The sequence below is a fragment of the Crocodylus siamensis genome, chromosome 3 (assembly GCF_052110815.1).
Source record: "Crocodylus siamensis isolate JL-2025a chromosome 3, ASM5211081v1, whole genome shotgun sequence".
NCBI classification, from domain to species: domain Eukaryota; kingdom Metazoa; phylum Chordata; order Crocodylia; family Crocodylidae; genus Crocodylus; species Crocodylus siamensis.
The window spans coordinates 241754994-241775620 of record NC_143397.1 but is presented as its reverse complement, the minus strand read 5'-3'; the positions used below and the strand labels follow the sequence as shown (position 1 = coordinate 241775620).

The 20627-nt window shown below is 46.7% G+C and overlaps 2 protein-coding genes across 3 annotated transcripts in view; one reads left to right on the top strand and one right to left on the bottom strand.

Annotated features, from left to right (window-relative positions):
* The window catches only part of NSMCE2 (NSE2 SUMO ligase component of SMC5/6 complex), a 207799-nt gene extending 188371 nt beyond the window's left edge, over positions 1–19428 (bottom strand). The window contains exons 1-3 of the mRNA XM_090040635.1: positions 19335–19428; positions 18868–18923; positions 13834–13981 (exon numbers count right to left, since the gene is read on the bottom strand). Of these exons, the coding sequence (XP_089896761.1) occupies positions 13834–13966 (133 nt within the window). The 5' untranslated portion in view covers positions 13967–13981; positions 18868–18923; positions 19335–19428. The remainder of the gene's footprint in view (positions 1–13833; positions 13982–18867; positions 18924–19334) is intronic.
* Positions 19396–20627, top strand: part of WASHC5 (WASH complex subunit 5) — a 42488-nt gene continuing 41256 nt past the window's right edge. For both annotated transcript variants that reach the window (XR_016441495.1, XM_090040632.1), the window contains exon 1: positions 19396–19445. The gene's annotated coding sequence lies outside the window, so the exon portion shown is untranslated. The remainder of the gene's footprint in view (positions 19446–20627) is intronic.

Sequence of the window (20627 nt, the reverse complement as noted above, 5' to 3'; positions counted from 1 at the left end):
TAGACAAGCACCTAGTTGGGGTCCTCTGACCACAGCACTCTTTCCTGCCCAAGGCAGGGGCTGGACTCTATAATCTAGTGAGGTCCCTGCCAACCCTAAAAATATATTAAATCTCTTATCCAACCCATCACAATCTGTTGCCATTATTCATTATGTTGCATCCCTCTAGCTTAGACCTCCGTTGAGAGTCAGATCATGCACGCACACAAAAGTGTCAAGTAGCTCGTAACTCCTCGACTCATTCCAGGCCTCCTGGGTCACAACAGGGCAAATACCACTCCCTCTTTGTGCACAGGCAGCAGAAAAAGCCAAACACAGCTACTACGAAGGGGGCCATAAACTGTGCCAGGCTGGCCTAGCCCACACCCCCCGGAGCAAGGTTAGGAGAGAGGGAGCAACAATTTAGTTCCTGCTCTGCTCCTGGGTCAGCACAACTGCATCCTGCCCATTAATCAGAGCCAACGGCAAACTGTCAGTCTGGCCCATATATTGCAGCCTCCTGAAAGCAGAGAGCTTTTTTTTTTCATTTTAATAGGTTAGCAAAAAATGAGGCACACTAATGGCATGACCAACAGAGCAGCATGCAGATTTTAAAAGCTCAAGAGTCAGCAAATTCATTTATGCTTTCCATGGTAACAATATCACGGGCCACTTCACAAACATGAACCAATTTCTCTGAATGAATGTATCATTAAGTTTACTGCTCTATTACAGTTGCTGCAGGGACAATACTTGAGTTTCCAGTTAAAGATCAAATCAGGAAAACAGGATGTGTCAGTGTTTAGAGACATGGGCAGACACAGACCCCATCGCATACATGCTGGGCTTGTGCCACATACAGCAGGAGAAATTTAAAACCACTGATCAGGAAGATTCCCCAGAAAGACTACCAGAAGGCCTGTGATGATTGAAACGGTATTCCCAGGCCTGGTTAAGAGGGAGATGTGGAAAAGTCAAGTGTTCTTGACTGTAAGTGCCTGTGGGACTGTGCAGAGCCAAATCCACAATTAAAAGGACGTTGAGCTACTTGTTACTTGTCAGCAAGCATCTTGACACAGCGGTAGAAGTTTGAGGAATTAGAAAAGCAGCTTGTAAGAAGGACACTTAATTGCAAGGTACAACGTGACATATCTGAAGGAAAACACAAAGACAGCTGTAGGGGAAAAAATTGTAAGAGGCATTATAGCAAAGCAGAGTGGGCTATGCAGTAGGAAGAGTGAACAAGCAGAAAAGCTGCTACTTACGAATGCTTATGCAAGGTGAAAAGCTACCCTGCCTTCAAGCAAGAGGAGCCAGATTGGTTTGGATTGTGCACCAGAAAATAGTGTCACTTATGTGACACAGGCCAGCCATGCATAGAGGTGAGCAAGAATATCCCTTAGAGCAGTGGTCTCTGAAGTGGGGTGGTGCGCAAGACGAGCCATTGGGGTGCAGGAAGAAAATATTAGAACTTCTATTTATATTTATATAAATATACATATATTGGGGGGCATGCGCAAAAATTTTTTTACTGATAGGGGTGCGCGATCAAAAAGGCTTGGAGACCACTGCTTTAGAGGGTGGACAGCAAGGTAACGAGTTTTACAAGGCCAGCTATTGATTTTGAACAGATTACTCTCACAGAGCTAGTTACCAGAAGAGAAATTCAGTCATGAGCGCAACTCTTACTCATAACAGCAGGGGTGAGCAATTATTTAGCTGTAGGGCCACTTAACGAGTTTTGGTGAGGCATCAAGGGCCACCCCCCATCCATGTTGACAGGTGCCTCATCCCCTGGTCACCATCTTGTGACTGGAAGTCCCACTGCCTAACCCCTGACATTTGCCACGGGAAGTCTCTCCCCTTACCCAGGAAGGATGCCTTGGAGGGGAGGGCTGCTTGTGTAGTGTATGGAGGAGTGGAGTGTGGATGGGGTAGGGTGTTATGTGTAGATGTGTCTTAGGGGGCTGGTGTTTGGATATGGGGGGAAGGTGTGTGAGGGTGTGTGTGGGTATACATGTGAGTGTGTATGGGATGTGTGGGGGTGTGGTGCGGGGTGGCTGAGGTGTTAGGGATGTGTGGGTATGGTAAGGGTGTGATGTGGGGGTGTGGGTGCATGTGTGGGGTGGGTGGCTGGGGTGTGGGTGGGGGGGCTTCCCCCCTGCCCGTTCTTTGTGACAGGGCTGAGCCCAGCCCCTCTGCAGACAGGGGGAGCGGGAAATCAATGCTGCCTGCACTCCAAAGGGCAGGAAAGAAGCTGCCACCAGCAGGCAGCAAGAGAAGGCCCTAAGAGAGGGAAGGAACAGGGCACCAAGCCTGGCATCACTGCCTCTCTTGGTCTCTGTCCCATGCCTGCCCTGTGGAGCTGCAGCCAAGCCTGCACTAGCTCCTACTATTGCATCCATCCCACACCCTTGCCCAGCAGGGCTGCACCAAGTGCACGCCTACTCCTGCTGCTCCTTCTGACCTACCTGCCTGTCCTGTGCCTGCCCGGTGGGGCTGTACTGGCTCCTGCTGCTGCTCTCAACCTGTCTGCCTGTCCCACACCTGCCTGTTTTTGTGAGCAGCAGACCTCCTTCACAAGCCCCCTCCATCCACATGCCTCCCTGCCTGGCCATGCATGAACAGGACCAAAACAAGCTGCAGGCAGAGACCACTCTGCTCCCCTCAATGCTGCAGCTTCCCTTCCCTACCACTGCAGCAGGGACAGGAGGAGAAGTTGCTGGAGGTTGAGGGAGCCCAGCAGTTCCCTGGTCAGCAGCAACCCTGTTGAGAAGCTGAGCCTGCTGCTGGGGCCAGCACCCTCCAACAGGAAAGGCTGTGAACACAGCAGGCGATGCCCCAGGCAGGACTCAGCCCCATGCACAGTGCAGCAGGGACAGCTGTCGGTGTGGCCAGATACAGTTGGTGAGTGCCTGCCTCCAGGCCAGATCCAGCCAGAGGGCAGGCCGGATCCAGCCTACAGGCCATACTTTGCCCACCCCTGCATAATAGTGTCTAGAGTTTCAGGCTCCACATGGATCCAACTGTGTGCTTGAAAGGCTGGTCTAAGATACTGTTCATTAGGAAGTTTCATGAAAGGCAAGTAACAGTTACTTATAACTTTGACAAACAAGCATCTGATGTAAAATCTGGCATCCATTTTCAAAATGAATATTCTTGGAAAATTTCAGCAAAAATGGCTCAGCCATTTCCAAGAGCAAGGCCAGGGCATTACCGCATCTTTTTTCACTCAATCATTTCTTTGAAGATCTCTGAAATCTTCACACTAGAGCAGGAATTTGATATCTGGCAAAGGGGCAGATCTAATATCAGGGAGATGACTTTTCTCATCTCCATGAAAATCCATTCAGATTTGGTCAGATTATTGAAAACCTGACATTAGTGAACTTATTCTCTGACACACTATCCAGCCTAGCCTGGCTTCTGCTGGTTGAAGGCAGGGTACATTTTCACAGTATTGACTAAATCAGACATACGTATTTTGCTCATGCACAGTGGAAATGTTTAGAAACTTGCTGTTTCAAAATATTTTCTCTGAACTGAGCTTGCTTTCCAGCCCCCAAGTGAGTTCCTCTGAGCACTGCACATTTTCCACAGGCCCAATGAGCTTGAACTCCAGATGGCAGCCAGTAGGAAAAGAGCAGCTGCCTCCTGAAAAGCAGGGTTGGGCTGAAAGTCAGAAGGAAGCCATCAGCCCTAGTCTTGTCTTCTGATTATGTCAGTGTGATGGCTGTAACTGACTTACGACGCTTCAGAGAGTCTGACCCATTCTGCAATAAACTTGCTGTAATACTTTCCTGACTACATATAAACTTGTTAAATTTCAGCAAAAATGGTTAAGCAACAGGAAACAGAAGTTAAGCAACAGTTCTAGCAAACCGCTGCTACTCAGCATACTGAGAGGTTACCACTGGGATAAGGGCCACTGCTGGGACCAATGCTAATGATGAGAGGTTCATGGTAATAGAGGGAACTTTGCTTTTGCTTACAGTGGTTTAAGACCAAAAACAAACAGAAGGATGTGAATGGAATTATTTCAGATTAACAGTGACATATAATACAGAAGACTCTGGCCAAGTCTCTTAAAAAGCAAGCTGTTTCATCTGCCACACAAAACACATGATGTTATTGAGATGAAAACAAATTTTAGAGATCTAAGGTTACTGAAATACTTCACTTGTTTTATGGATCCCTGAGCTGAAGCAATGCATGGGATGATGCTCAAGGGCAACCAGCACAGTTTCATTAGGGGCAGGTCATGTCAGACCTACCTGATTGCCTTTTATAATCAGGTCACAGAAGTATTGGATGCAGGTGTCACCGTGGATGTAGTCTTTCTGGACTTCAGCAAGGCCTTTGACACCGTCTCCCAACCCATCCTCACTAAAAAACTAGGCAACTGTGGCATTGATGCCTACAGTCAGATGGATTGTGGATTGGCTGAAGGGTCATACCAGAGAGTGGTGGTGGATGAGTCATATTCAACCTGGGGGGAAGTGGGCAGCAGAGTCCCCCAGGGCTCGGTCCTTGGGTCTGCGCTGTTCAATTTCTTTATCAGCGATTTGGACGACGGGGTGAAAAGCAACCTGTTTAAATTTGCTGATGATACCAAAATTTGGGGTGAGGTGAGCACGCTAGAAGGGGGGGAAAGACTGCAGCAAGACCTGAATAGGTTACAGGGGCGGGCTAACAAAATCAGGATGCGTTTCAATACTGACAAGTGCAGGGTGCTGCACTTGGGCAGTAGTAACCAGCAGCACACTTATAAGATGGGAAACTCCCTTCTTGAGAGCACGGAGGCAGAAAAGGATCTTGGAGTCATTATTGACTCCAAGATGAACATGGGCCGACAATGCGAGGTCACAGTTGGCAGGGCTAACCGCACCTTGTCGTGCATCCACAGGTGCATCTCAAGTAGGGCCAAGGAGGTGATCCTCCCTTACTCTACGCAACACTGGTCAGGCCACAGCTGGAGTACTGCGTCCAGTTCTGTGCGCCGCACTTCAGGAGGGATGTGGACAACATGGAGAGGGTCCAGAGGAGGGCCACCTGCATGATCTGGGGACAAAAGGGGAGACCCTACAATGGGAGACTGCAGGACCTGAACCTGTTCAGCCTTCACAAGAGAAGGCTGAGGGGGGACCTGGTGACCATCTATAAACTCACTAGGGGGGACCACAAGAGTTTGGGAGAGACCTTGTGTCCCCTCGCACCCCCTGGCATAACAAGGAATAACGGCCATAAGCTGTCGGAGAGTAGGTTTAGATTAGACATCCGTAAGAACTACTTCACAGTCAGGGCGGCTAGGAGCTGGAACCAACTTCCAAGGGAAGTGGTGCTGGCTCCTACCCTGGGGGTCTTTAAGAAGAGGCTTGATGCCTATCTGGCTGCAGTCATTTGAGTCCAGTTTTTCTCCTGCCCAGGCAGGGGGTCCGACTCAAAGATCTACAGGGTCCCTTCCCACCCGACTTCTATAATTCTATGACTCTATGTACTCTAGACTAGCTGATTTTCTACATATGCATAACTGGTTTCTAGCAAATTTCACTCCCAGCTTCCTAGAAACCAAATCCAGCAAAGGATTTAAGCAGGTACCCACCTTTAAATTCTCAAGTAGTTTACTGCCTTCAAGGGGGGAACTCAGGTACTTTAAATTTAATCCATGCTTAAGTGTTTTGCTGGACACAGGCCACAATACATACAACAGCACTTTGTACCACAAAACTGACTTTACCGAGACAGTTTTCCTTTTTTTTGTTTGTGTGGATCTTCCAGGTTGCATTCAGAAAGCAAAAAACAGTTTATTTAAAAAAAAAGGTAATCTTTAAACAATAACAACTACCAAAAGGACTGGGAATAACTATAGACCTTGACATTACTTTTTAATCTCTTACTTTAAAAAAAAAGGGTGGGGGAGTTACAAGATTGCAGGCTGATGGTGACTCTCTTTTGTATTGAATTTGGTGATTTTTTGTGAACAATTATAATTGCCTGAACTACCTGAAAGGCAAAAGGTCTATTTTGCCTCTTCAGCACTATCATACACATGTGTAATGCTAAAGGTCAAAGGCTGAAAATCCTTACACACAACTCAGCGGAGTTTCACTGAATTCACTGAAGATACATGCATAAGCAAAAGGTTTGGAGAATCAGGTATATAAATGCTATTCTCTCTCTATTAAGTAGCACATGGAGGCCTAAACAGGAATGCTGTCCCATATTATTAGGTACTGCTCAAATTCAAAAACAATAATGATATATCCTGAATATTTAGCAATAATAAGTTTTTCCTCCCAGTAAAAAAATAAGAGTGAAAAAGCCAAACTGGAACAAGTTCAGATAGATTTAAATGCACAAGGGGTTTGAGTAGCATAATGGCTAATGAAATTCTACTTGGATAAGCATAATGTGTAATGCCAAAAATAGTCCGAACACTGTGGGATCCTCAGAAGCAGCAGGCTTGGGAATCATGATGTATAAAGGATTTTCACTGAGCCATCTCCAGAGTCCAGCAGTAATTGGGAAAGTGAATATGATGCCTGAACACATCAAAGACACTAAACCTGTAATCCTGAATATTTAAACTCTCAATGTACTTGTGGAAACTTCATTGTGTTTTGATACCATTATTAATCTTACCTGACAACTGGATGTGAGCAGGTCTCTCTACTAGACTATCATAAATAATAATAAAACTCTATGCTACTATAGCATCTTCACTGGAGGTTCCCAAAGTTATTTATAAACATAATGAATTAGGCTCAACCATGCAAAGATACGTTCACATATAGCTAATAAATAAAATAAGCTAGCTTCAAGCATTGCAAGTAGTTCCACTAAAGTCAAAAGAATGACTCATTCTGCAAACCTGGGGCTTAAACACTTCTGTAAACTACGAAAGTATTCTTATTTTGTAGGCAGGATAACCAAGTCAGAAAGAAATGAAGTGAATGTGCCTGAGGTTACTTAGACCTACCCACAAGATCATCCTTCCCTGCAGCTCAAAATACTGAACCATGTTAGCAGGTGTAAAGCATTTCCTCAAAGTCAGGAGTGAATCTGGCCCCTTTACTTTCACTCCAGTGAATCTGGCCTCTTTACTTTCTCAAATTGTTTATTCTAGTGCTTAGAGCAGGGCTTTTGTGCTTAATAAATATACTGCTGCAAAAGTTTCAGAACAACTGTTTGTCCAATGCTGGTACACACTCTCTGGGGGGGGCTGCATCCAATAAGGCCACACTCCCTTTGAAGGACTTGGCAGAGAGTCAAAAGCTCTGGAGAAAGACAAAGATGGTAAAGAGTTTTGGACAGTACATATGCGTTAGGAGCATCTAAACTGCTACACTTGAGACATATCCTTTTAAAGTTACAGATTCGTTTCATAGTACTACAAAGCGCATGTTTTTAAGACGTACAGAGAAACTAAAAAAATGATTTGGCATAGGGCATCTAGGCTGGCATAAAGCAAGCCATAGCAGTTTAACTAGCAACGATACAGCTAATACTTGCATTGACTTGTAGCCAGCATTGAAGTGATGCCATTACATTAGATTAAGTTATTCTGTATTGCTTAGGTGCCATCTTTAAGATGAGATATTAAACGAAGATTAATCTGGTCACAAAAGAACCTCTGGCACTTTTTATTTCAGTAAATCCATTAACTGTAGTTTCCTGGTTGAAATTACGTGCTCAGATTATAGCATACTATCTCCCTAAATATCCTCTGACAGGTCAGCTGGACAATTTTACTTCATTTTCTGCCTTAAACTATTGTGTAACTGTCGTGTCTTGCTAAACAGCCATGATGCATCCAAAGGGTACCTTCATTTCAGTCATGGAAAAAATAATCCCTGTAGTCCTTAACTACTGCGCAAGAGAGCTGGGAAGCTTCACTAAATGTTTGTGAAGTACTTTAGATCCTCTGAAGCTAGTCAAGAACAAAGATTTGTAAGATTAGTGTAATCCATCCACAAGTCGATTTCTACACACAAGGCTGGCAACCTTTTTCTATGAGCAGCTTTCTTGGCCTGACTCCCTCTTTACTCCATATACTATCACTACTATCTGTTAACACATCTGCTAACTCCATTTCTTGCCACATGGTTGCTATAGCTCCCATATCCAAGGTAGGAAAAGCTCTTTGTTCTTTATGAGATTTTACACAATGGAACAACAGGACACTAGGATATTACAATAGTTAGAGAGACATAGAGGGGCTAGTTTCTTTCTATTTTACTTTGTAACTCACTAGGAGTATTGTTTGCATGTGACCTGTTCCTGCCCCTGGCAAGCTTTGGCATTTACTCTACCTGAAGACTGACATTGTGACTGCTTCGTAACTTATATAAATAAGAAGGAAAATAATAAACTCTAAAAACATAAAAATCAGAGACCTTTTTCCTTCTCAACACATCCAGGAGGAAAAAGGAGAGGGAACAATACTTCAAATGTCGCTAAAATAGAGGGAAACAACTGAGAATATTAATTTAACTGATGATATTGGATGGGGAAACGCACTCAATAGTAGTGTAACATAAAAGTCTTAAGTCTATTAGAAGCAGCCTATTCTTGATTAAGTTTTTATAGATCACAAGTCAGAAGTGACATGCATTTTCTTTCATAAATCAGTGTTTTATCTTTAAAAAATGCACCTTTATCATGAAAATAACAATAGGCACATTTCTGTAGAAAATACATCTGGGACAGCTCTGGCATCAATATCTTAATGCAGGTCTAACTTTAAAGCAAATGAGTTTACTAGAAGTCACTATGTATTATTGCTTCATTATACTGCCCAACATACTGTGCAAGGTTTAATATAAATGCTATGCTTGGTAGTAAGTTTTTGCAGGATTGTACATTTTGAAGAAAACAAGTTAATTACTGAAGGTCAACAGCACTTGTGATACTCCTCCAATTGCCCATCAAGTATCAAATTCTGACCTCAGATGGAAAAGCAAAAGCCTCATAAGAAATGATGCAGCTTATTTTCCCATATGTCTTGATCCCTGGTATATAACAACTATTCCAAAAAAAATTAACTGCTGTCAAGCCATCATCAAATAAGTTAGTCTCAGGGCCTTGTTACACCTCATGCTGTGAGCTGCACAAATGTTGATTGGTGTTAGCGCTCGCTCAAGTTTGAAGCAGATACACCAAGCCACCAGGAGCCTGGAGGACTGAAAGGTAAAAATGCAGCCTTTCCACAACCCCTCTTCCCATTCCAGGCTTTCCCTTGCCTCCTGCCCTGAGGTATTACTTACTTGTGACTGTCTGCTCCACCTGTCCCACAGCTGAAGGCAGGGAAGGGTTAACTTGCCTGCCCAGCTGTCATTGCTGCTGCTTTTCTGGCCCAGAGAGCAGGGTGGACAGGCATGTTAATTCTTCCCTGACTGCTGCCCCAGAAGAGATAGGGTAGGCAGCCACAAGAGACAGGATAAGCAGGGGAGGAGGGCAGGGCAAGTGAGCAGAGATCTCGGGTGCTGAGGTGAGGAGGGGAGGGGAGGCATTGGGCCCTATCCAGGCTGGGGAGAGGGAGAGGAAAGGGGAAGGGGGTTTACTCTAAGGTATAGCCTAGAGTGGCTGGGTAGCAGGGCTCAGAGATAATCCTGCCCCGGAGTGATGTCACTTTGAGCCGTAGTGTCATCAACACTGAGAAAGACTAGAATTGATACTGGAATTCCACTGGAAGACTTGAGCACTGGGATAGCAGAAATCAGATGAAGCTTCTTGAGGTCTGAATAATATAAACACCTTAAAATTTAATAGGACAAGCAGCAGGGTCATGCACTTAAGAACTAACAACAATTTATATTTTAATGTGTAATCCCATCATTTGGAAACAACAGAAAAGGAAAAAGACATGGGTGTATTAGCCATGTCAGGGGTTATCCCCGATTAAGGGTAACTCCTCACAGCCTGAAGTCTTCTTGGCCCGACCTGTTAGTCTTGTTTTTACCTACCCGTAATTCACTGCGGTAAGGACCGACTCTTGCCTGCCATCTCTTGATTTTTTGTTGATGTTATTGGTAGGGAGGTATTGTTTGGTTTCTACCACAGCCAGGTAATAGAAATCCATGTAGAGATTACTTCTGGGCCTCCAAACTCCCCTGCACCACATCTTACTGCTATCTAGCGGTTACGCTGCTGATTACACTCATAGTCTTTCTCAATTGATCTAACCTTCTTTCTTTTCTTTCATTCTAGGTTTGCATTTTTTGAGTCTTGGCAACACGAAAAAAATGGATCACTGGACTTCCCCTCAACCTCAGGTAAGCCTTACAGGTCATCACAAGGGGCCTTATGCACCCAACTCTCTTGGGGGTACCCCACCTTCTAATAATGTACTGTGAACTGTTTAAATCAAAAGAGAAAACCCCATTCAGAGCCTTTATTCTCAGGAGCTTAATTCTCCCAGTCTCCCAGCCCGTGACTCTCTCGCCAGGTTGTCCTCACCTGTGACCGAAGCCTAAGCCACAGTCTGTGGCTCTGGGAAATCCTGCCCTTTCCAGGTTCTTGGGTTGAAGTTGTTGCCAGTCCCCTCACCCAGTATACCCACCTTGGGGTTCAAAGGAAACAAATAACAATTTAAAAAACTAGCTGCACCTGGGACCTGTATAGGGTGCAACCGCTTCTCTCGTGGCAGGCCCATCTCAGTGCCCTCGGGGCGCCTTTCCTCGGTGTCCTTCACGCACATCTCCGGGCGGAGTACCACTGGGCAGTAGCTGCCGGCGAGCTCCCTCAGTTCGCGAGCCGGTGGGCACTGTCCAGGGTGCTCTGCTCGGTGTCCCCCAGGGGAGCACTCGTTTTGAACCTGTGACCCACACGAGCACACCCTGTTTTCTCTTCAGTTGTGTCCCATAACTTACTGGTGTTTTTAAGGCGCTGGTCGCCCTACCCAGTGGCGGCCCCGTGGCGGTTTTAGGCTTTTAGCTTTTTTACGTTTTTATGCTTTTAGCTATTAGCCTTTTAACAAAGCCGCCACGAGGACGTCGAGCGCCGGATGCCAGCGGATTACCCCTTCCGGACTGTTTTAGTTGATGTCTTCTGGTGCTGGTTGTCCCTCGCTGAAGCATCATCGACGGCCAGCGGGCCTCACCCCTTTGGGGGTGGTTTTGACTACAGGCCCCTGCCTGCACCCCATTGGGGGCGTGGACACCACATTTACCATCAGCCGCCATCTGCAGGCGGCCCAAAGAGACTGGCGGCATAGCTGCGCTACACTGAGTACATCATATAGTCCCATCTCTGGCAGCGTTCCCCCGCCATTTGCACAGCTCCTCCCTGCGCTGTCTCCACAGCTGCCATCCCATGGCTCAGTAGAGCCCAGCCTAGCTCTCCTCCCAGCTTGGGGTCAGCTCTCGGGAGTTCAGAGGCTCCCGCCCCATATCCCAGATGTTTGGGAAAGCCCCTCCACTTCCCATCTCTGCATGCATGATGCTCTCCTCCTTCCAGGACCACTCAAGCTGTATGGAGCAGCTACTCCGGAACCGACACTCCCCCAGCATTCTTTTTTCTTTTCCTGTTGCAGTCTCTTTTTCAGCAGACTCCTCTTTCCTTGCAGGGAGTTTTTTCTTCTTTTCCAGTTCCCATCCCTGTTCCTCTCCACAACCTGACACATCTATAAACCACTTGTGTGATGCAGCCATGAAAAGGAAAACCACATCTTAGGCTTCATTGCTCAACATCTTTCCAGTAGCAATAGGGAAATTCTAATGCCATTTTTCAAGGTAATGGTAGGACTTCATCTAGAATAATGTGTCTAATTCTGATTATCCACGTTCAGGGAAGATGAATTCAAATTGGAACAGATGCAGAAAAGGGCTTCAAGGATAATCAAAACAGACAAGCAAATTAAAGACTAGATGAGTAGACTAAAAGAGTTTGACTTATTTGCCCAGAAAAATGAAAGTAGGAAAAGGGATGCAATTGCCTGTGATGTGTCTAGAAATACCTGAGGTAAACATCAAGGAAGATGATCTGATTAAAATAAAGGATAATGTTGGCAAAACAGCAAATGGTAATAAAAACATGAGGCTGAAAATTAGAAGATTTCTAATCATCACAGCAATGAGGTTCTGAAACTGCCTTTCAAAAGCACTAGTGAGAAACCTATCTAAAAATGGAGCTTGAAAGGTGTGTGAGATATGCAGTCCTATCATGTTTAATAGCCACTCTTGGACCAGTCCTCCATGAATTTGTCCAGGTCCCTGTCAAATCTGGCTACACTATCAGACTCCACAAAAGCTTTGGTCAATGAATTCAAATAGTTAATTACATGCTAAGTGAAAAAGAGCTTCCCTTTTGTTTTAAACCTGAATGTCCCCTAGTTGTGGCATTGTGAGAAATAGCAACTAGTAAATATTTAATTTTCTCCATGCCATTTATAAGTGTTCTTCTCAGATGACACATGCAGTATGAGCCTCTGTGGGTGAAGTCACGGGGAAAATTGGTCAAAATAACCTAAAGGTTAACTGAAGTACTCCACAGGAATTGAGGAGGACACAAAACATGCAAAACTGAAGTTCTTGGGATGGATCCTTAGCTGCAGACCTTGTGGGCCACAGGTGGCTTTCTACCTCACCAAGCCTTCAGGCAGCAGGTGCAACTTTTACCAACAATAACAGCTATAAGGGCTCATTTTGAGGTGTTGGGGTTGAGAGAACACAGCACGCTCAGCACATTTCCTCATACACCAGCTGCCCTTTATGTAGAAGTAAAAGATGTGGTGACACCAGAAGGAAGGGGGAATAGAGCTGGTTATACCAGCAATGGAAATGGGAGGGAACCACCAACTTTCTGCTCCCTTTGTACTGCCAAGATAACAGGAATGGCACAGGGCAAAGCCATCTCCAGCCATGACCAAATGAAAGTGTCAGACAAGAGAAAGGCATCATTCTAAAAGGGAATAGTGTCCTTCTTTCTCAAAACTAAGCATTGGCTTAGTTGAATGGAAGCTTCAGTATGCCATGAAAAAGGAATTGTCTGCTTTTTTGGGATTTTCTCGCCTCCTCCTTGTTAAAAAAAATCTTAAGATCTTTGAGTTCAACAGTTTTGCACTAAACTCTCTGTAGTACATGCAGGAAGAGGAGAACCTTCCATTCCCCTGAACAGCTACCATATCCTACTTATCCTAATTATTTTAGAGTGCTCAGATAAATCTATTGCTTGACAAATGTAGTCCAGATTGCAGCTGCAGTGGCGGCAAGAATAGGGAACCTGGTATTTTGCTTTCATCTTGAAAAACAAATGCATACAAAGTTGGCATTATAAAATACATAGGCCAAGATTTTCAGAAGCTACTAGCGATTTGAGAGAATTCCCTTAATGGGTGGCTAAACTGATGCCTCTTTCAGGAGCATGATAGCACAAGATGGGTTGAATATTTTATGAAAATCTAGCCTCTTACAACAGATCTCAAGCTGCACATCCCTAATAATCAATAGTCACTTTTGAAAACAGCCTAGAACGTTTTAAAACACATAGGGATAAAGAAGTAGTGTTAGAGTCAGTCAAGCTAGTCATCTACTCGGGGGGGCTGCACAAGTCTTCTTCCTTTATGGCTAAAACTTCTAAAAGGCTGCAGGATAGCGAACAGCAAAAGGTAATCAGTTTTCTGGACTTAAAAAAAAGCTAGAGCATGTCTATTTGGGAGTTATATTCCATTTAAATTATTGTTTAAGACAGGGAAGTGATTTAAATGGCAAGCCTCCAAAGTAGCTAGAAGAAAAGCTGCTGTTCTTATAATGAAGATGGATTTTTATTGTTCCCAGGCCTATGTATGCGTGCTTAAGACTGTCTGTACGGTTCAAATGTGATAAGCAAGACAATATACTCAAAACAAATACTTACTGCGATTTTCCACGAGGTCAAAAGCAACGTTACTAGCAATATCCATGCCAGTGTTTATGTACGACTGGCAGTTTTTTAAAGCGGACAGAGAAGAATACACAGCATTGAATGAGATCACTGAATCCCCAGGCATCTCGAAATAATTACTCTGGATGGAAATAACAAAAAAGAGAATTCAGAAACAAAACATTTGGCAAAAGAAATAAAAGCACAACATCTAATGAAGAGGCCCCACAATCTAATCCTGTGTTAGTAAGGGTTAAATCCTGGCTCCACTGTAATCAGCAGGAGTTCAGTCACTAGCCTCAGTGGAACCAAAATTTAACCAGAGAGATTCAAAACTCCTATCACACAATGCTGAACACCTTTCCACTGCAGAAAGCAACTTCTGGTTTTCACATTAATAAGCATGCTACTGGACTCAAGTCAGCAATACACTGCCAGATTACAAGGGCTATTTTGACAAAAAAGAAGTTTCCTGAAAAAACCTAGCTTTCACTCATAGAGACCAGAAAACAAAGGACAACAGCCTTAAGAATATATTTCAAAACCAAATTACCTAATCCCTTCACTGAAGGAAAAAAAAAGAAAGAAATAGGACAGATCTCTCTCTCTCTCTTCCTCTCAGCAAAGGAGTTATTCAGTAATGCCTGGTGCCACTAGGCCATTGGGGCTCACAGTAGTCACATGAATAACATTTGTCTTTTTTGCTACTGAGTGAACATCTCAGTTCCCATTGCTATACCTACTACAGTCCAGCTCTGGCCTACTGCCTTCTCTCTGTTGGTATGCTTTTTGCCACACAAGATGTGACTTCCCACCGGTAATGAGATAGCTTGATCCTACAGTTTTGTTCAACTGCTCACCATTAATCAATGGCCATCCTAAATACCAGCTCTCATTTCACTATGCTGACCACAGGGAGTGAAGCATAGATCTGTGGTGAAGAGCCCTATACTTTTAAGAAGACCAAAGTAAAGACCAAGCCTGTTGCATTAAATTTAGGGATGCACTGATAAAGTTTTCTTTGGCCAATACTGATGGCCAATTATTAATCAGCCATACCAGCCGATACTGATCCAACTGCCTATATGCACCCTGGCAGCTTGGAGAGCACCATCAGTAAGTCTGTGGGGGAAGAAGTATGGGAGGTGCAGGTCAAGGTCCCCACGGCGAGGGAAGGAGTGGGACCAGGGCAGAGGCATGGGCAAGCATGGAACAGAGGAGCCACCTGCCTCCCTGCCCCCTGTGCACTGCCCCACCTCGGCTGGGCAATGCCTACCTCTGCCCCTGCCCCAGCCCCAACCCCTGCCCTGTTCCCTCTCTCATTGTGGGGGCCTTGATCTGCACCCCCCATGCCCCTTCTCTCCCCCACGCCCCTTCCCCCCCATAGACTTACTGGCCAGATACTGGTTTCCAAGTTACCGGGCTGCATTTCTGGTCATGTGCATGCTGCAGCTGTGCACATGCACACAGCATTTATCTGTGACATTATTAGCCACATCAGCCAAAATTGCCAATATTGCTGATTGTCAATAATGTCAATTTTCCTTTTATCAGTACTGATACGATATGAACTGATGTACTGATGTACCTCTAGTAAAATGATTTATATATAAGTCAGCAAAAATTAAAGCCTGAGAGACTGAACTCCTCCAAACCAAATGCTCTATGGATTCCACGCAAGGACTGCATGAAGATAAACAGGAGCAAAAATTAACAGACGAAAACTGGGGTGTTGGAAATTAGATCTAATAACAATAATAATAATAATGAAAGGATGGACTGTTCCACATATCCCCCACTTTTTGGCACTCCAGGATTTGACACTGATGCCAGCAGGACATATAGACCATAAGACTTGAGCTTTACTGTCATGCTACCTCCCACATCTCCTGGGACTCAAGGATGCAACTTCACCAGGACTGGACCTTTACCACCCTCATTCTGAGGTGTCCTGGCCAGACCAAGCCAGGGACCAGACCAAGGACTCTGCAATCTTTCAGGACTGTGAGACTTGCTTTCCTGCTGCTAGGCACAATGCTGTGTACGCTTTCCTTCTCTTTTTGCCTTCTATTAAGTATGGACTTGTCTGCCAAAACTGTCTCTGCAACACTGCTGTGACCTCAAAACCAAAGAGACAGCTAAAATCAGTCTTTTAACTAGTTTGGTACTCATACAAGTTTCCCTTCAAGTGCCTGATAAACCATAAGCTATGTCTGTCAGTTACTAGCAGCAAAATTGCAAGTAAGGCAAAATGCACTATCTTTGCTGTTCTTCTCTCTCCCTTTTGGCTTATGTATTGTTCATCTTTGAAGAAGCCGGCTCAGATTCCAACAGGTCCAGCCCAGCACAATTTAAGCTTCTCTTTTCCCCTAGGAAGCGTAGTTACTACTATATTGAATATCATCTAAAAGACTGTCAAACCAGAAGTGGGAAGGGTTCCTTTTAAAAAAAAACCCTGTCTCTGAAGATCAAGGAGGCTTCCTGGGTTACTGAGTCCAGTTCCCTGCTTTCACAGGCAAGAATTCCATTAAAAAGCTACTTTAAACCCTCAGATCAACTACAGGGTACAATACATGGAACGCCAAGAATACTCTATAACCTACTGTAAGTAAAAGCAGAGGAGACTAGGGTTCCCCCCAGACCTTGCCACAAAGATATACAAGTGATTAGTTAATATAGGCTGAGAGGATCCTTGGAACCAAGCTCCAAGCTAAGAAGGCACACCACACACATATATGCACAGAGATGCATGAACACATTCTGTCTCAATCTGACCTAAGGGAAAAACTGCTTCCTGAGTCTAAATTAGGAGATCAATATGCATCTGAGCAAAAGAATGAAACTCTGTGGCTTTTTTTAAATAACAATAGGAGCATCAGTGCACCTGACTCAAACCCCACCTCAGCTGTGGCCAATGTCCCAATGTTCAGATAAATGCAAGGAAAACAAAAATGAAGCCAAGAGCATTCACAAGAGGGGAGATTTTCCTGGCTGAACTGGTATTTAGCAAAAGCTCTGAAGTGTACCTGCCACACTGCAAAAAGAGGTATTTCAACCTGGGCACTGCAAACACAAATCACACCAACTGATTGAGTCACAACTCCCTATCCTATTATGTCAGCCACCCATAAAGTTTTCCAGCTCAATCTTGAAGGGATCCAAGTACTTCCCCCTCATCACTGCCTGCCTACAGATGTAAAAAACAAAAAGACCCCCCAAAACAGTGCTTTAAATTTACAGCACCCCTGCACCAAGCACAGCACACGCTCAAAAGAGGCACTGCATTAGTTTGCCCCAGACTGCCCAATGTCTGTATAAATTGGGCACTTTGGTGGGTTCTTTCTGGTGCTTTTATCTACTAGCGATTGAATCCATCTAGCTGTTAGATAAAATTGCCGAAAAGCCCTGCTGAAGTGCACAATTTATACAGATGCTACAGAGCCAGACTGAACTAAGATGCTGCTTCTTCCCATAAAGCACTGGGTTTTTATTCACATCTCTCAGCAGCCACTTTGCTTGGAAAGCTGTTTCTAAACATGACTTAGTCATTTCTCTGCTTGTTTGCTTAATGATAAGGGATAAATATATTCTTTATTCTACTGAGAAACAAGGTCTTCAGACAAGATTTACATGGCAGAGAGAGAGAGAATTTAAAGACCAGCTGACAAGTATGCCTCTGTCGTGATACTCTACACACCTCTAGGGACACTGCATCAATTTTCTCCCTTGAAAAATTATTCTATTGCTTAAATGACCTTTGCTATTAGAAAGTGTTTACCCACCTCTTAAAAAAACAAATCCCTTTTCTGTAGCCTAAGGTGTTCCATTCATTCTTATAAGCAACTACTCTACTGTTCATCTGCTGCTGCCATGTGCATGAAACATATTTCATTTCATTTTCAGGTGTTCTTCCCTAGTAAATAACCCAGGTCTGCTTCTGCTTTTCAGTTTCATGAAAACAAAACTGACCAGATTGTTTTCAGTTTCACTGCTGCCCACTCAGAAAACCAGGACACTGGAAGACTGTAGGGCTACTGTCAAGATTTTGGTCACTTTTACACTGCTGAAGCTTGAGCACTGCCTTTACTCAGAGCAAAGGCAGTGGGGTTGTGGCTCGCCAGCAGGCAGAAAGAAAGCACTGCATCTGTGTAATACTGGCTTGTTTGGAAGGAAAATTAAGACTTTAGGTTTTAAGGAACCATGTGAGGACCCCTTAGCCAGCTCTGAACTCAGCTGGAAGAGTCCCGCATGCTCCCTTTGAGTAGAAACTTTCCAACAGCTGCCCAGAACTTCTGCAAAGCACAAACTTTTGTTTAAAACAGGGATGGCCAATCTGCAGCACGTGTGCTACAAGCAGCCATATGCCACATGGGCCACAGCAGAAGGACCCCCAAGCTGTACACACGTAAGCAATCCCCACCTTGCTACACCATGTGTGTGGGCAGCTCCCCCACGGATTGTGCACCCTGCTGCGGGCTCCCTGCTGTACTGCCTGCTCCCTGGGATGTGAGTAGGCTGTAAAAGCCAGAGGGCGAAAGGAAGTCCAGAGCCAGGAGCTGTGCAGGGAACCAGGCGGGAGCCTGGGGGGGCTGCAGCTTAACCCATCACCGGCTTCCTGGTTTAAAATAACAAAGGACGTTTCTCACGATAAATCAGCAGGGGCCAACCACTCTGCCAGGCAGGCCTCAAATTAGCTCTGTGCTTTCCCCAGGCACCATTCCCCTCCCCGTCTGACCTACTGCTCTACTTTCTGCTCCCTGCCCAACCTGTCGCACGTCACACGCGGTGGCTGCCCACAGCGCTCAGGCGGTGCAGGTCGGCCATCCCCACACAAAACCAGGCCACCCTGCTTCAACTGGCAGCTCACGCTCCGGGAAGCAACCAGCAACCGCAGACCCTCGCACTCCACAGAGGCGAGCGGGAGTTTCCCATGGGAGTCCAGAGCCGCCCAAGGGCTCCTCGCGACATCTTCAAGGCGGCGCTGAACTTCAACGGGACGCTCCCACCCTAAGGCGCAGCAGCGCTCACCGCTCCAGACGCGAGGCCCCTCAGATGATGATGACGACAATGATGCCTCTCTGTGCCTGCGGAAAAAAGTAACAGAGCTGCTTTTCTGCCTCGCGTGCCAGAGTCCTGTGGGACACCCGCCCTGGCAGCCCCATCTGCACCACTGAGGGGGAAGCCCCGAAGGAGCCCAACGCACCCTGGGGTGCCGCGAAGGCCCTCAACTGCTGCCTGCGGGGCCTGGCTAGGGGGGCGGTTGCAAGGGCTGGGGAAGGAGATTTTTTCTTTTTTCCTGTTTTTTTGCACCCGTCCTGGAAGCACTGCAATACCAGGTCAATGCATGGAGTGTGATGTAAAAATTCTAACAGAGTGGATGGAGCAAGCTCCAGTTCTACCACCCAACACCAGAAAGAATCTGCTCAATATAGACCTCCGATGGAGGACATATCAGAGACAGAGATACGACCCGACCCCCCCTCCCCAGCACCCACCTGCGGCCCAGCCAGGCCCTGCGCCGGCAGGCCCCGCCTCGTCCGCTCACATGACACGGCTCACGTGACGGGAGGCCCGGCCTGGCCCGGCAGCGGAGGCCGCTGCGAGCTGTGAGTGTGGGTGTGGGTGACGGTTGGAGACGGTTGCGGGGCGGGGGACAGCGGTTGAGGGAGGGGTGGAGGCTACACCGGGGCTTGGCGCCAAATTGGGCTGCCCCAGGACGAGCCGCTCTGGGGGTCGCTGCCCCCCGAGGGCGCCGGGGATGTGGCGGGCGGGGAAGGTCTTCTTGCTGAGACGCGCGTGTGAAGCGCCTCCCAGAACAGGCTGTCGCCCCAAAAGGCGCGTGTCCAGGCCTCTGGGCCCTTTCGCAGGGCACAGGCAGCGGTTGGAGGGCCGGGCAACAGGGCTTATGGATTGGGACCTGCTCGTGCAAACTGGAGCAGGCGTTGTCTGTGTAAACTGTGAGCTCAGAAGAAACATTTTAAGAACTGACTGAAAATACAACCGTGGCTCCTTTCAGGATGGAGTTACACAGGCTGGATAGGGAGGGCCTTTGGTCCCGGCTGGCCTGGGGCTGTCGGGCCTGTGGCGTGTGTCCTGCCACCCCTGGGCGTGCAGCATAGCTGGCATGGCTCCTTCCAGTTACTGCCACCAGCCCCAGGGAGACTGGCAGGGACCCGCATGCGCAGCCCCGACCCCAGCCCACCCCGCACACGCTGTGGACCTGGGCTGGCTGGAGCAGACCAGCTCTGAACCAGCCACAAGCGCAGCTCCAGCTCACCCGCCCATGAAGAGCAGTAGTGGTGGCCAGGTGCTGGGCACCAAGTGTGGGCTCCAGGCAGCCGCAGCAAGACGGTCCCAGCAGCAGTGAGTGGGGGGGTGGCTGCTTTTCCCCCATGCTCTGTAGCTGCCTCTACTGGGCTGCTGTTGCTCATCATAGGTGGACCGGTCTGGAGCAGGTCAGGAGTGGGCCGGGACTGTGCACATTTGTGGGCTGGCCTGGAGCTAGTCCACTCTGGCCGGGACAGGTCTGCAGCGGGACGGGACAGGAATGGGGCTGTGCACTTGGTTCTTGGCTGGTTTGGAGCTGGTCTGCTCCAGCCGGGGTGAGTTTGGAGCGGTCGTGGGGTGGGCTGGGGCCAGGACTGTGCCTAGCAGCTAGTGGGCACTGTTGGTGGTGGCAGTGGCAGGGAGGAACTGCAGGGCCTGTGGACTCTGGCTTTGGTGAGCTGTTGTGGGGCAGAGGAGGAGGAGGTGCTGACCGGCCTCCAGCAGCTCCTCAAAACTGCCTG